Source organism: Andrena cerasifolii, chromosome 1 (assembly GCF_050908995.1).
Source record: "Andrena cerasifolii isolate SP2316 chromosome 1, iyAndCera1_principal, whole genome shotgun sequence".
NCBI classification, from domain to species: Eukaryota; Metazoa; Arthropoda; class Insecta; order Hymenoptera; family Andrenidae; genus Andrena; species Andrena cerasifolii.
Window position 1 is genome coordinate 14,619,790 of NC_135118.1, and position 12,597 is coordinate 14,632,386.

Below are 12,597 nucleotides of genomic sequence, written 5' to 3' on the forward strand. Positions count from 1 at the left end.
TTCCCCGGATATTTGAAACGCCATCATCTTATTTGATGCTCGGTTTCAAATAACCCACGGTGGTCGTAATTAGATACAAAAATACCCGAATAATCGTAGTACGGATTTTACGGAGTCCTTCATATGGAGCCTCTGGTCGCGCATGCGCCCGGGAAATCCCTTTCATGAAAAGAATCCCTCAATCCGGCGAGACGTAATATAGCGTATACATCAGGGGACATGTGAGCGAGGAAGCCTGAGCGTGGTGACTGGTGAGTCGGCTTCGCTGCCGCTTAGTAGGTGGGAAAGCTTTCGTCATTTACGACGGGAGAATGTTGTGCCGGGTATAAGTGATTGGTCCTCTTCGCGAGGAGAAGATCGCTCGGTAGAGGCGGTCTTGGCCGTAGGGCGGGGGCTCTATTGATTTAAATTTGGTTTGCCGGTGCGCGTGTCAATAGTCAACACAGTGCCGCGAAGAGCGCGCGCTCGAGAGCATCTACGCTTACGTTGGACCGTGTGTCGTGCAGGAATCGAAAGGTTAGGCCCTTCGCGGCGCAGTCAATTAGGATATGTCGGCTAACACGAGAAACGGGACGACCGACGATGCGGAGCATTTAAACGGGCCCATCAGTTTCCAGAGTGTCGTGCCGAAAGAAAGGTCAGTGCCTCGTGCAGGCGATTTCTGGTTTGCGTCAGTTCGCACGGAATTTCTGGCCAAGGGTGACACATATCCGCGAAAAACGCCCGCCGGGCCGCGAAGCACGTTGTCGCGCATTTGATTACATTTGCAGCCACGCCTCGAGCCGAACACCAGCTGACTCATCGGCAGATATTACGAGGCTCGCAGCCACCCCTTGCGTTATTCGAGCGTGAAAGAGAAAAAGAGATCAATCGATAGTCACTTTTGTTCCCTCCACGTTCGCTGATAACAGTTGTCCGACTTTCTGTGCGAGACGTTACGGCCGGCTCGCGCGACGAGCACCGCGAACGCCGCAACCCTCGCCCGTTTCTTATCGCTTCTTTCTGCCGGTTCGTATTTTTTTTTTTTCCAACATAAAATCGATTCCGTTTACTGGGTACGACTGCTATACGAGGACCCGATGCTCTTCCTACCGATTGGCTGCTCCGATCAGTCACGTGGCGTGAGAAACGCGCGCCGTGTGTATCGCGAATTTCGATTTCAATCGTTTTATTTTTTTCTCTCGCGCTCAGCCACTTATCGCTAGTTTCCCGTAGCTTTCAGTAGTTCCCTGTGCTGTTACAATGCGGTAAATAATCGTATTCTCGTTCGAATGGTTAAAGGCAAGAATTGCTGAAGTGGAATGGCTGGGGATACAAGGATTCGGAATTTCGCGTAAACGAAAATACTGTCCTGGAATTCACCGGCACTAGGTAAGTCGTCTGTGACGTATATTTAATTGTATCGCTTGTTTGCGTGCCATTATTTGACGAACTTTTGAAAGTAGTAGACGCATTTGGTTCGAAAATATGTAAAATAAATTTATTCAATTCGTAACAGGTTTATCAATAACAAAAAATATATATATAATAAATTAAATAATTCAAAAATTAAATAAATTAACTTACAAATTTAGTTTAATCGCTGTTGCTGGCACTAAAATTACCTTTATTAAAATTAATAACTAATTCAAACTTTCATTCATTATTAAATTAAATCTCTACACATTATATATAATATTATTATCTAAGCAACTACAATTTAAAATCTACATTTATAGATAAATTATTTTAATAAGAATAAATTTAATATATATATATATATATATATATATATAAGAAATAATATATATATATATATATATATATATATATATATATATAAGAAATTTATTCTTATTAAAATAATTGATCTATAAATGTAGATTATAAATTGTAGTTGCTAAAATAGTAATATTATATATAATGTGTAGAGATTTAATTTAATAATGAATAAAAGTTTTAATTTGTTATCAATGAAATATATATATAGATATTGTATAAATATACTATATAAGTTTGTGCAGTTATGCTTATATGATGCTGCATATTTTACCTTCAGCTTCGATATGTTAAATACACCGTAAATGTTATTTACATTCCAGTCGTTCAATTCTCCCTTGAATTTATTGAAGCGCTTGATAAATATTTCATATTGATTTCGATTATTTATTTTAGTACATGAAAGTGTATATAAATATTCTCTAATAGCAGAATTAATCGTATTTCTAAGTAGGCTTTATTTTTTAATTAAACAGCGCGCAGACTTTAATGCACAGCAACATTTTAAGCTCAACTGCTTCACACATTTCTTCAGAAATTTTCCGTACGGTCCTCCAAGGTTCCCACGTATACCTGCCTTGCGTCAGAAAAGTGGTAAAGCAAACGAATGGTACATATTGATAAGTGTCTATATGATGAGCACTTGGAAAATATTAGATTTCCTCGAGGATTTTCGCGTCGGCCAGTTATTTGAGGTATTTCTATTGCAAATATTATTCTGGAAGCGAAATCATCAGCTATAGTAGGCACGAGTACGTAAGAATGCATGAAAAATAAACTTTCAGCGCACCTCGAGGTCATCCGATAATTTGTCACTTTTTATTTCTTATTGTGTGCAAAATCGAAAAATTCGGGTAATTGCCGCGCTATTGTTCGGCTCATAAAAACGCGGCTCAAAAAGCCATAAAAGAAGTTAACGAAGACTTGATAATTCGTCCGGTGAAAATGGCCATTCTTCCCAGCAAATGCATTACGATGAATTATGTTTATTAAGAAAGGATTTAATTGCTGTTAATTAACATTTACACTGCCACAGATACATAATAATTTGAAATTAGTATTCCCGACGTGCAGCGTCGTTTCTTTGTATTTTTGGCTTTAACATCTTCAATTAATTGTGATCGGTCAGCGAATATATATTTTACTAATTTACTTTTTCGGCGATTATTTGAAACCTGCAAAGAATGGATCAATTGCTACCACGTGTACTTCGTCAGCGTTCTATAAGTCGTTTTCCACATTAACTTTCAATGATCAATACGACAGAGTGTACATACTAGCTCGATTCGATTATATGTATCAACGAATACATATGTTTCAGACTTTCATTGAAATAAAAATTCTTCTGCATTGCTTTTATTTAATCTACTGGGAATTGCAAGAAATCTTTCCTTTTTTTTATGCTTTAGGTAGCAATTGATGTATAGGTATGCTGAGCGATGGCAAGGCCACCCATGTGCATGCCCAAACCGAGGCACAGTGTTTCGAGCAATTATTAAAAATTTAAAAAATTAAACTCTACGATCCATAAATTCTTATATCTTAAAATACAATTAGAAGAACGTGGTTTTTAATAGTACCCATAATTTTTACTGAATTCGCCAATTTGTTATAAAGATGATGCTAGAAATTTATTGAAATTTTCGGTGCATTTCTTTAACCCTTTAACGCCAAACGTATTATAAATGATACATTCCTTTTTTGCCGTTTTACCTTTTCCATTCGTAATTCGCTGTTTGCAGCGGTTTAAGTAGTGCATGTTTAGCGTAGTTTTATTTACTGAAGAAAGCTGGACCTAACTGAACCCTGTATTAATTGGTTCCATGCATTTAAACCACTGTAAAAATAAATAATTTTTTTTTATAAGAATATATAAACTCAGGACATTTTTAACGATAAAAAGATAAGAGGATTTTTCCTTCAACGGAATCTTTTGATGAATATTTATGCGAATAATTTGATTTATATAAGTTATATTTAGTATTATAATATACTTCACACTGATAAATAGTTTTTTTTTGCAATATTAACGATTGGTCCCAATATTGTATCCTAAATGTTTACCAACTTTGCATTGGGGCTTAAAAAAGGACCAAAGGGTATCTCCAAGATCTTGGGATTATTAATTTAAGGCACATTAAACTTTATAGTAACGTCATATTTAAGGTGAACAAATCTGCACAAATTGAAAAAATAGTTGAAATTGTTATTAACGCGTTCAGCGTCCAGGCCTTTAGCGCTTTTTCCAAGTTTTTATACGACATCTACCCTGATTTTTCCATCCCAAATGTTGCCTTCAGTTTTAGAAGATCAGTCAACCGCGTCGCACGCGATAAAACTAATTTGATAAAAAAAATGCAACAAAAGTTAGTCAGTTGACAACAAATTGCAAGAGTAAATATTGCTAAAATACTTTTTATGTAAATTTTCTTATACACGAATCAATGCAGACTTGTATTCTTTTTTAAAAAATATATTAGGGTAGAGTCGAAACCCTATCTTCGGTAAAAAATTCATTAGTTTAGAAGTTATGATTGTTTCCCCCGAACGCCCACATACGCGAACCACTGTGCGAAGTGTGAACACCACTCTACGAAATACCAACAGAAATCTGATTTCCGTCTTCACTAATTTTTCGAGAAAACATCTTGCAAAACAGTGTCTCGCGCACTCCGTATAATAAATCACTTAAACATTATGAAACATACCTGCGAATAGAGGCGCGAATCGACTACAGGTGTATATCGAAAGGAGTTCTAATATTAGCTTAATAAATGCACAGTAACGACATAATTGATTTATAAATGCAAATATGCGAGCCTCGAAAATTTCGCCACGGTGCGTTTCCTATTTGATATAGCGAATATTAATGATCGCAACTAGTCAAACCAGTGGGCAAAATATTATTCGAACAAGAGTCCGCATGTGTAGTGCCACCGTTGAATGTAAGATTTCAAATTTATATCTCGGACGTCTGAGAATTTAAGAAAAAAAAAAAGAACATATTTACGCACTAACCCGTCCTTCTAATTTGCCTTGAAATTCATCTCGATTCGAAACTCCAGACATTCTAATTGGCAAGAGGATGCAAAATTAAAAGGAAACGGCGCATTGCGAGCGACACCTCGTAAAATTTTGCTTATAGTCTCGGCTGATTATTTACGTAGCTCCGAGTTCCTTCTAGCGCTGAACCGCAGTCCCCCCCACTTTCTCTTCCGCTATAGTTCTTCTGCGTGGAGGGGGAACTCTGCGAGTAGTAATTAATTATGTGATAAAACTCTAACGATCACTTGCGATAAAACGTGAATGAATGAACGCGTGAGGCGACAAAAATAGATGTTCGTGTTTAAGACAGATATCGCGACAAATTTCTTTGACAAATCTTCAGCAGCCCAGGTAGATACATCTGTGTTGAGCGCGCGATGGCACATCACAGACATTTCTCCTTATTAAGTTGTAATTAATGACAACGTGAAGAAATATGGGGACACCGCTGGATTTTACATCCGTGCATGTAAATTCGAATTTATTCGAAACTTTCACCGCGTCTTTCAATAGAGCAGCATGCCAATGGGTCCCTCTGCGCATCAAATGGGACCGTAACACTCACTCTCGTAAAACTCGTTTCCATCGAGATGTCGCAAGGCAGACGCGAGAAATTCCATCTTCTTTACGTGCGCCCTGTCAGTTTGGTAGATCCGACGCGGTCGTATCTTGCCTTTTCGTCCAGCTAACGACTTCTAATGAACGCAAACGAATGCCAGATGCGCATCAAAAGTGTTAATTTCGAAACGAGCTTTAAACCTTATCGCACCGCAGTCTCCTTTTCGCATAATTTTCTCAGTCGATTTGTATCCTCTTTTTTTTTTATGAAGATATGAGAGGTCTCTTTGCCCACGTATTTCACGAAGCACGTTCCGTTGACGCGAAGCGTCCAAAGTGGTTTCCATTTTTGTTTACACATGCAAACGCTTTGTCTGTTACTTATTTCTATCGACACTGTAAAGTAGTGGAAATAGCAGTTGTTTTGTCTTAATTCAGACAATTATCTTCATTGCAGTAGGGGAAATGTGTCTGAAACGACCCCCTTAAGGCGTAACTTATATACAAAATACAAATGCACATTATTTAAATAAAAGTAAAGTAGTTTTTGCGAGGTAGTTTATCTGCCTTATTGTTGGCTTAGATCAACTTTAGCTACCTGGTCGATTATATTTCTTATTCGCATTTTTGTGAAGGCATACTAAAGGATCATTTTGTACACCTGTGTGTATAAAATGATCCTTTTGAAGGATCCCTAGAAAAGTGACCCCTAGAGGAACATTAAAAAGTATTGATTTATTTAGATGAAAACAGAAATTAAATTCAATCACAAAATATGCGAACATAATAAATTAAAACAATTTAAAAAAAAATCAAATCTAGATAATTTTTGGTACATAATCAGTGAATAGAAATACTTCAAATCAATTCACAAACATAAAGCCGGGAATCCACCTCGAAGCTAAGCTGAGTTATGCTATGTTTTGTCAAGATTTAAAAAATTAGCTTCAATACATCCTTAAGCCGGGAATCCACTTCAAAACTAAGCTGAGCTATGCTATGTTCTGCTAAGTTTTAAAAAATTAACTTCAATACATCCTTAAGCCGGGAATCCACCTGAAAGTTAAGCTGAGCTATGCTGTGTTCTGCTAAGCTTTAAAAAATTAACTTCAATACATCCTTAAGTCGGGGATCCACCTGAAAACTAAGCTGATCCATGCTATGTTTTGCTAAGTTTTAAAAAATTAATTTCAATACATCCTTAAGCCGGGAACCCACCTGAAAGCTAAGCTGAGTTATGCTATGTTTTGTCAAGATTTAAAAAATTAGCTTCAATACATCCTTAAGCCGGGAACCCACCTGAAAACTAAGCTGAGCTGTGCTGTGTTCTGGTAAGTTTTAAAAAATTAACTTCTATACATCCTTAAGCCGGGGATCCACCTGAAAACTAAGCTAAGTTATGCTATGCTATGTTATGCTATGTTTTAGCTTAGCTTTTGATGGAAACGGTTCCATAGGAATGTATTGAAGCTAATTTTTTTAAAACGTAGCATGGCATAGCATAGCATAGCTTAGCTTCTAGATGGATTCCCGGCTTAAGAAAAGGAGATCAGCGTCACAGACTCAAATTTTGTCAATCACCCCCTGGGATCATTTTACATTAACCAAACATCCAACTCGCATTCAGTGGTCGAATATAGCGTTCAAATTATTACACTCGGTAACGAAACATAAAAGGCAGTAATTCGCGCGACACTTGACGACGTGCAGGCTGAATTTTTGTACATCGATATTAAGAAGTAAGCAGCACTAATAGCCGCAGAACAGCCAGGAATCATTTTACCCCGAGGGATCGTTTTAGGCACCTTTCCCCTTCTTAAAACAGAAGTGTTTTAAATTCAGTATTTAATATTTACATAATTTTGTAATCGTTTACTTCTCTTTGGGAGGTTCCAATGAGTAAGTACCTACTAACAGAGGTGTGGTATTCCACTTGGAGTAAAAACGTCATTAGATTTCAGAGTAATCGTCCCGATAAGATATCCAATTTAATCACATCATTGCGGGTCATACGTGTCACTGATCTGTACGATTATAGTTGCCTCTACGTTTTTACGTTTTCAGATTTATCTTACACCCCCAATTAGCCCTAACGACGTAATAAAATTTTACACAAACAGAAAGGTTAAATCATTCACTTCCCTATTTTTATCAATTTGTTAAAGGTAGACCGACAGTTCCCAATTTCTTTAAGAAGACGTAGTAAATGTGCCTTAATAAATATTAAATTTTCAGCAGCTTGTGGCTATTGGAAAACATTCTGAGCAGTTGCAATTGCAACGACATTGTTCCCATTAAAAGTTTCAACTTCCTATTTGAAATAAAATGAAGAGTGAAAATGAATAATTTTACTATCTTCGGGTGCTAAGAGAAAAAAATCTCTAATCTTATCGAAATAGTTTATGTGTATCGGGCGATAGCAATGAATAACTAATTAGTCTCTGCTAATGAATTATTCTATCGCCTGATGTCAATAATGGTACTTATCGCTAATGGCCACGTAACGGCTCGATAATTTATTCATCTATGATCGGAAAATGCAGGGAGATAGATGCAAAAGAGATAGATAAGCCTTTTATCAAAGCATATGCGAGGTGCAAAATAATTTTTGCTGTTGCACAAACATCCCATACCTAATGTTAGATGTTTTTATTTTCACAGATATCCAATCGGGAACAAAGAACTTCCGTATTTCTCTGAATGGGTGCAGAACATACTAGACGTGGATCTGAGGATGAAAATCGATTCCCAGTCGTTGCCGAAGAATTTCCCGGAGCCAGTTATATCGCTGGAGTTTTTAGAGACCATCCAGGAATTAAAGATTGAATATTCGACGAAAGGCGTTGATCGGCTCATTAGGGCCCACGGACATACGTTACGAGAGATTTTCACATTGAAACATGGAATGTTGAAACGTATACCAGACATAGTTCTCTGGCCAAGTGAGTTTCACGCAAATTTGCCACCCCACCTTTGCAGCATAGAACTCTTCCAAGGCGTTTCCCTTATTTCCTATGTAATAGCCGAGGGAAATTTGCTTCTACCGTTCGCGCGACATCTGACTCGGGATATCTTGTAACATAGATTAGCGATGTCCACGGGTGAGGCCCCTTTGCGAGTTCTGTCCCCTCCACGTGCCGTACCTTGACTGGAACGTGCAAACAGAACGCAGCGCGAATTAGCGCTCATGTGCATGGCAACGAAGGCGTATCGAGGGGGAATGGATTAGAGCCGCGGGTTTAGTTTTGGTATCTCTGACACAGATGCTAGTTATCTATCAGATGTATTTATTTTTAGTAGCAACGCCTTATAATCGTCCAGTGCCCCGTATCTTCGTGCCGTGCAATTGCAGCTCTACTGTATTATCGACTAGGAAGGCGGCGAGGGACGAGCGAGCTCCCGAACCTTGACTTACATGCGCATTATAATTTCTCTAAGGTGTATCCACGTTCAAGCACGACCCGCGAATGAGCTATGAAGCAGTTAAATCGGGCAACACGGAGACGCGATAGGGGGGGATCCTAGGGGAATAGAAGAAATGGGATATACTTTGGGGAGGAATTTTCTGGATGTATTTAAACTTCTGCATAAGCTTGTTTATTTCTATGGATGTTTGTATTGCGCCAATAGAATGCCACGAGGACGTCGTGAGAATAATTAAAGTATGCGCCCGATACGGAGCCGTTTGTATTCCATTCGGAGGTGGGACGAGCGTCAGTGGCGCGGCGTCTTGCCCCACAAATGAACGACGAACGATAGCGTTGCTGGACACCTCGCAGATGAATAGAATATTGTGGATAGACAGAGAGAATTTAATGGCATGCTGCGAATCTGGTATCATCGGTCAGGACCTTGAAAAGCAACTCCGCCTCCAAGGCCTCACTTCTGGTCACGAGCCAGACTCTTACGAGTTTTCTAGGTACACAATATTTTATGAACAACGCACTTACGGCACTTCGAATGTATCTAACTTGCTGATCAACCGGCGCCCAGCTCGATAGTTTTAATAGCTCATACCAGTGGTGGCGAACCTTTTTGACAAGTGGGTCAAATTTTGTTCGTTATTTTTTTAATACTAGCCCGTGGGTCACTAAGTCAGTGGCGTGACTTGGAAAGGGGGTGGTGGTGAAAAAGGGTACCAATAAGTTGGAAGCACCGAAAATTTGTTAACAGAAAAATTTGTTATGCCTTAATTTTTTAATATTTCCGATTGTCTGTTCTCTCTTTTATGATATAAAAATAAGTTTATAAAAATCAACTCGTGGGTTTTCTGACCCGCGGGTTCGCCACCACTGGCTCATACGAATATCATTGGAGCGTTGTTTTAAATATTTCGAATGTTTAATGATATTGGGAACCAAAGCTGTTTAAGGGCTCACAAGGGAAGGTCTCCAACTCGGAAATTTAAAAAATTATGGAACTTTGGGGATATGTAGAGGATATATAGGTATTTACGCAATTTTTTTTGGTGCCCAAATTCGCTCTTGGGGGGTGAAATTGATCCCTTAAAATCCGGCTATTTTATAACTTGCGATCCTTAAGAATTGTTACCAAGTGGTAGTCCTAATTGAAAGAAGTAACTTTTGTTTGAAAACTTTTTTCCTATCTCTTACAGTTCGCGAGTTATAAAACAAAATCGGGAAATGGCCGGATTTTCGGGGGCCAATTTCAACCCCCTTAGCGTGAATTTGGGCAGTAGAAAATTACTTAAACTTGAATTTTCGGGTTGGGGATCTTCCCTTGTCAGTATCACAATGAACAATCGTAGTATATTCTATGAAAAATTGAAGTGATTATTTTTAGCGTATACTTCACCCCTCTGAACAGTTTTCTTTTACGTCCCTCGGAAAGTTTCACATTAAACGACTGCATTTAGTATGAATGAGATACCTGACGATTACTGGCGTAAACGTTTGTATTTTTTGAAAGAACAGTTTAGGTGGATGGGTCGCAACGAGGGCCAGTGGCATGAAGAAGAATCGGTACGGGAACATCGAGGACCTGGTTGTGCGAGTGAGAATGGTCACTGGTAGAACTGAAGATCCTGAATTAACATTGGAGAGGGGTATACTGGTTCCTCGAGCTTCGTGTGGTCCTGATTTCGATCACATAATCCTTGGCAGCGAAGGAACCTTGGGCGTCGTCACGGAAGTAGTGCTGAAGATTAGGCCAATACCAAAAGTAGTCAAATACGGTAGCATAGTTTTCCCGAATTTCCAAGCTGGTGTAATGGCATTGCGTCAGGTAAATTATTATTATCAGGTCCATTACCTCAAGGACACACGATGGCAGGGCCGGCGCGAGATTGGTTGGCGCCGTTATGCAAGACAATTTTCGGCGACTCAAATTTTGCACCTGTTTCCTATTTAATATGTTTTGCTCTTACGGAGTACAAAAAAAGAATTACCTTCGTTTACATTTTGTTTATGTGGGAGTTGGATTCCTTTATTATTAAGCGCGCGATATAGTTTTTTTTAGCGCCCCTTTGGCTGGCGCATAACTTGCATGATGGGTCCCACCGGCCCTGCACAATGGTGTTGTGTTTTATTAACCCCAATTTAACGGGTCAGACCACCTTGGCCAGGTCAAGGAATATCGCCTCTTTGGGAATTTATTTCTAAGTGACAATAACACTTTTTTCGATTAAAATTTTATTCAATGAAGATAGAGACATCTTAGAATAATATATATAATTTTTTTTAAATATTGATATATTTGAAAACATTCTGAAAACTTTAAATGCGTTTTTCTCGAAACCACGTTTTCCGAAACGGTGTACGCTCTAATTTAAGTAAATCCCTATGGATTTTCATACAATTTTGCAGAGATGTTCTTAAATGTATTCTCTATCGCCCGACCGTCAATTTTTGTCGATATTCTAATTTTTACCTGACGCGTAAATAGAGTCCCTTTTCTTACACACGAGAATGAGGTTTCTGCTTCAAAGTGAAGCTATTTTGTTATTTTTCAACCAATCGAACAAAATTTTATCGATAAAAGTGTTTTTGTCACTTAGAAATAAATTCCCAAAGATTTGATATTTCTTGACCTGGTCAAGGTGGTCTAACCCCTTAAGGGGGTTAATGCCATCAAGTCCATTCTCGCTCAATCTTACAGAGTTATTTATGATATTGACGTGCAGGTAGCCAAGGAACGATGCCAGCCAGCCAGTGTACGCTTGATGGACAACGAACAGTTTCAGTTCGGCCAAGTGTTGCGGCCAGAAACAGGGTGGGGTAGTTTGCTCTTGCAGGGGCTGAAGCAAGCCTATATCACCAGGATAAAAGGCTTCAAATGGGACCAGATATGCGTGGTCACGCTGTTATTCGAAGGCGACGCGGTGGCTGATGTGGCGGCGCAGGAGCAAAAGATGTATAACATCGCCAAGCAACACAGTGGTATACCAGCCGGAGAGACGAACGGCGAGCGAGGCTACGTCCTAACGTTCGTTATAGCGTACATCAGAGACCTCGGTCTGGATTACCACATTTTAGCGGAGTCATTTGAAACGTCGGTCTCCTGGAACCGCGCTCTGCCGCTTTGCAGGAACGTGAAGTCGCGGGTGGCAAGGGAGTGTTACAAGCACGGCATCGAGAAGCACTTCATCTCCTGCCGCATCACGCAAACGTACGACGAAGGTTGCTGCGTGTACTTTTACATGGCGTTTAATTATAGCAACCTATCGGACCCTGTCGATACGTACGAGACCATCGAGCACGCGGCCCGCGAGGAAATTCTTGCCAACGGCGGCTCTCTGTCCCACCACCACGGCGTGGGCAAACTGCGTGCTTGCTTCTACTCGGACGCTGTCGGGGAGGCAGGGGTGTCCTTGTACAGGGCTGCGAAAGCTCACCTGGACCCGCATAACATATTCGCGGCCGGCAATTTGGATCCAAGCTGTGTGTCGAAACTGTGAACACTGAACGCCAACGAAACATAACATTGTGATAGGTCGGAACTTGGTTAACACTGGGGTAACATTTAACTCGGGAGGGTATTGACTCCTATTAAAGAGGAAATTCGGTAGTGAATAGACAATCGGTATTGTCGTTTTTACTGATTCGTCGTTGATGGTTTAGAAATGGTGGTAAAGAGAGAGACTAGCATAATATATATAAATAAAACATGCACCGTGGTGTTATTTGGTACAAATACGGAATTGTAATTGTATCGACATTTTTATAAGTTATTATAAATAAACAAGACTCGCTTACTTATAGTACTTAATCGATATTA

At 39.3% G+C, this 12,597-nt stretch overlaps 1 protein-coding gene and 1 long non-coding RNA gene across 2 annotated transcripts in view; one reads left to right on the forward strand and one right to left on the reverse strand.

Annotated features, from left to right (window-relative positions):
* The first annotated feature begins 258 nt into the window (after positions 1–258).
* Positions 259–12,583, forward strand: Agps (alkyldihydroxyacetonephosphate synthase). The gene is made up of 6 exons (XM_076826673.1): positions 259–637; positions 1,282–1,371; positions 8,023–8,303; positions 8,992–9,280; positions 10,296–10,605; positions 11,504–12,583. Exons 1-6 carry the CDS (start codon positions 549–551, stop codon positions 12,275–12,277), a joined length of 1,833 nt encoding a protein of 610 aa, XP_076682788.1. The 5' UTR covers positions 259–548; the 3' UTR covers positions 12,278–12,583.
* The window catches only part of LOC143377062 (uncharacterized), a 48,394-nt gene continuing 43,964 nt past the window's right edge, over positions 8,168–12,597 (reverse strand). Inside the window, exon 2 of the long non-coding RNA XR_013087235.1 lies at positions 8,168–9,897. This is a non-coding gene — a long non-coding RNA (uncharacterized LOC143377062). The remainder of the gene's footprint in view (positions 9,898–12,597) is intronic.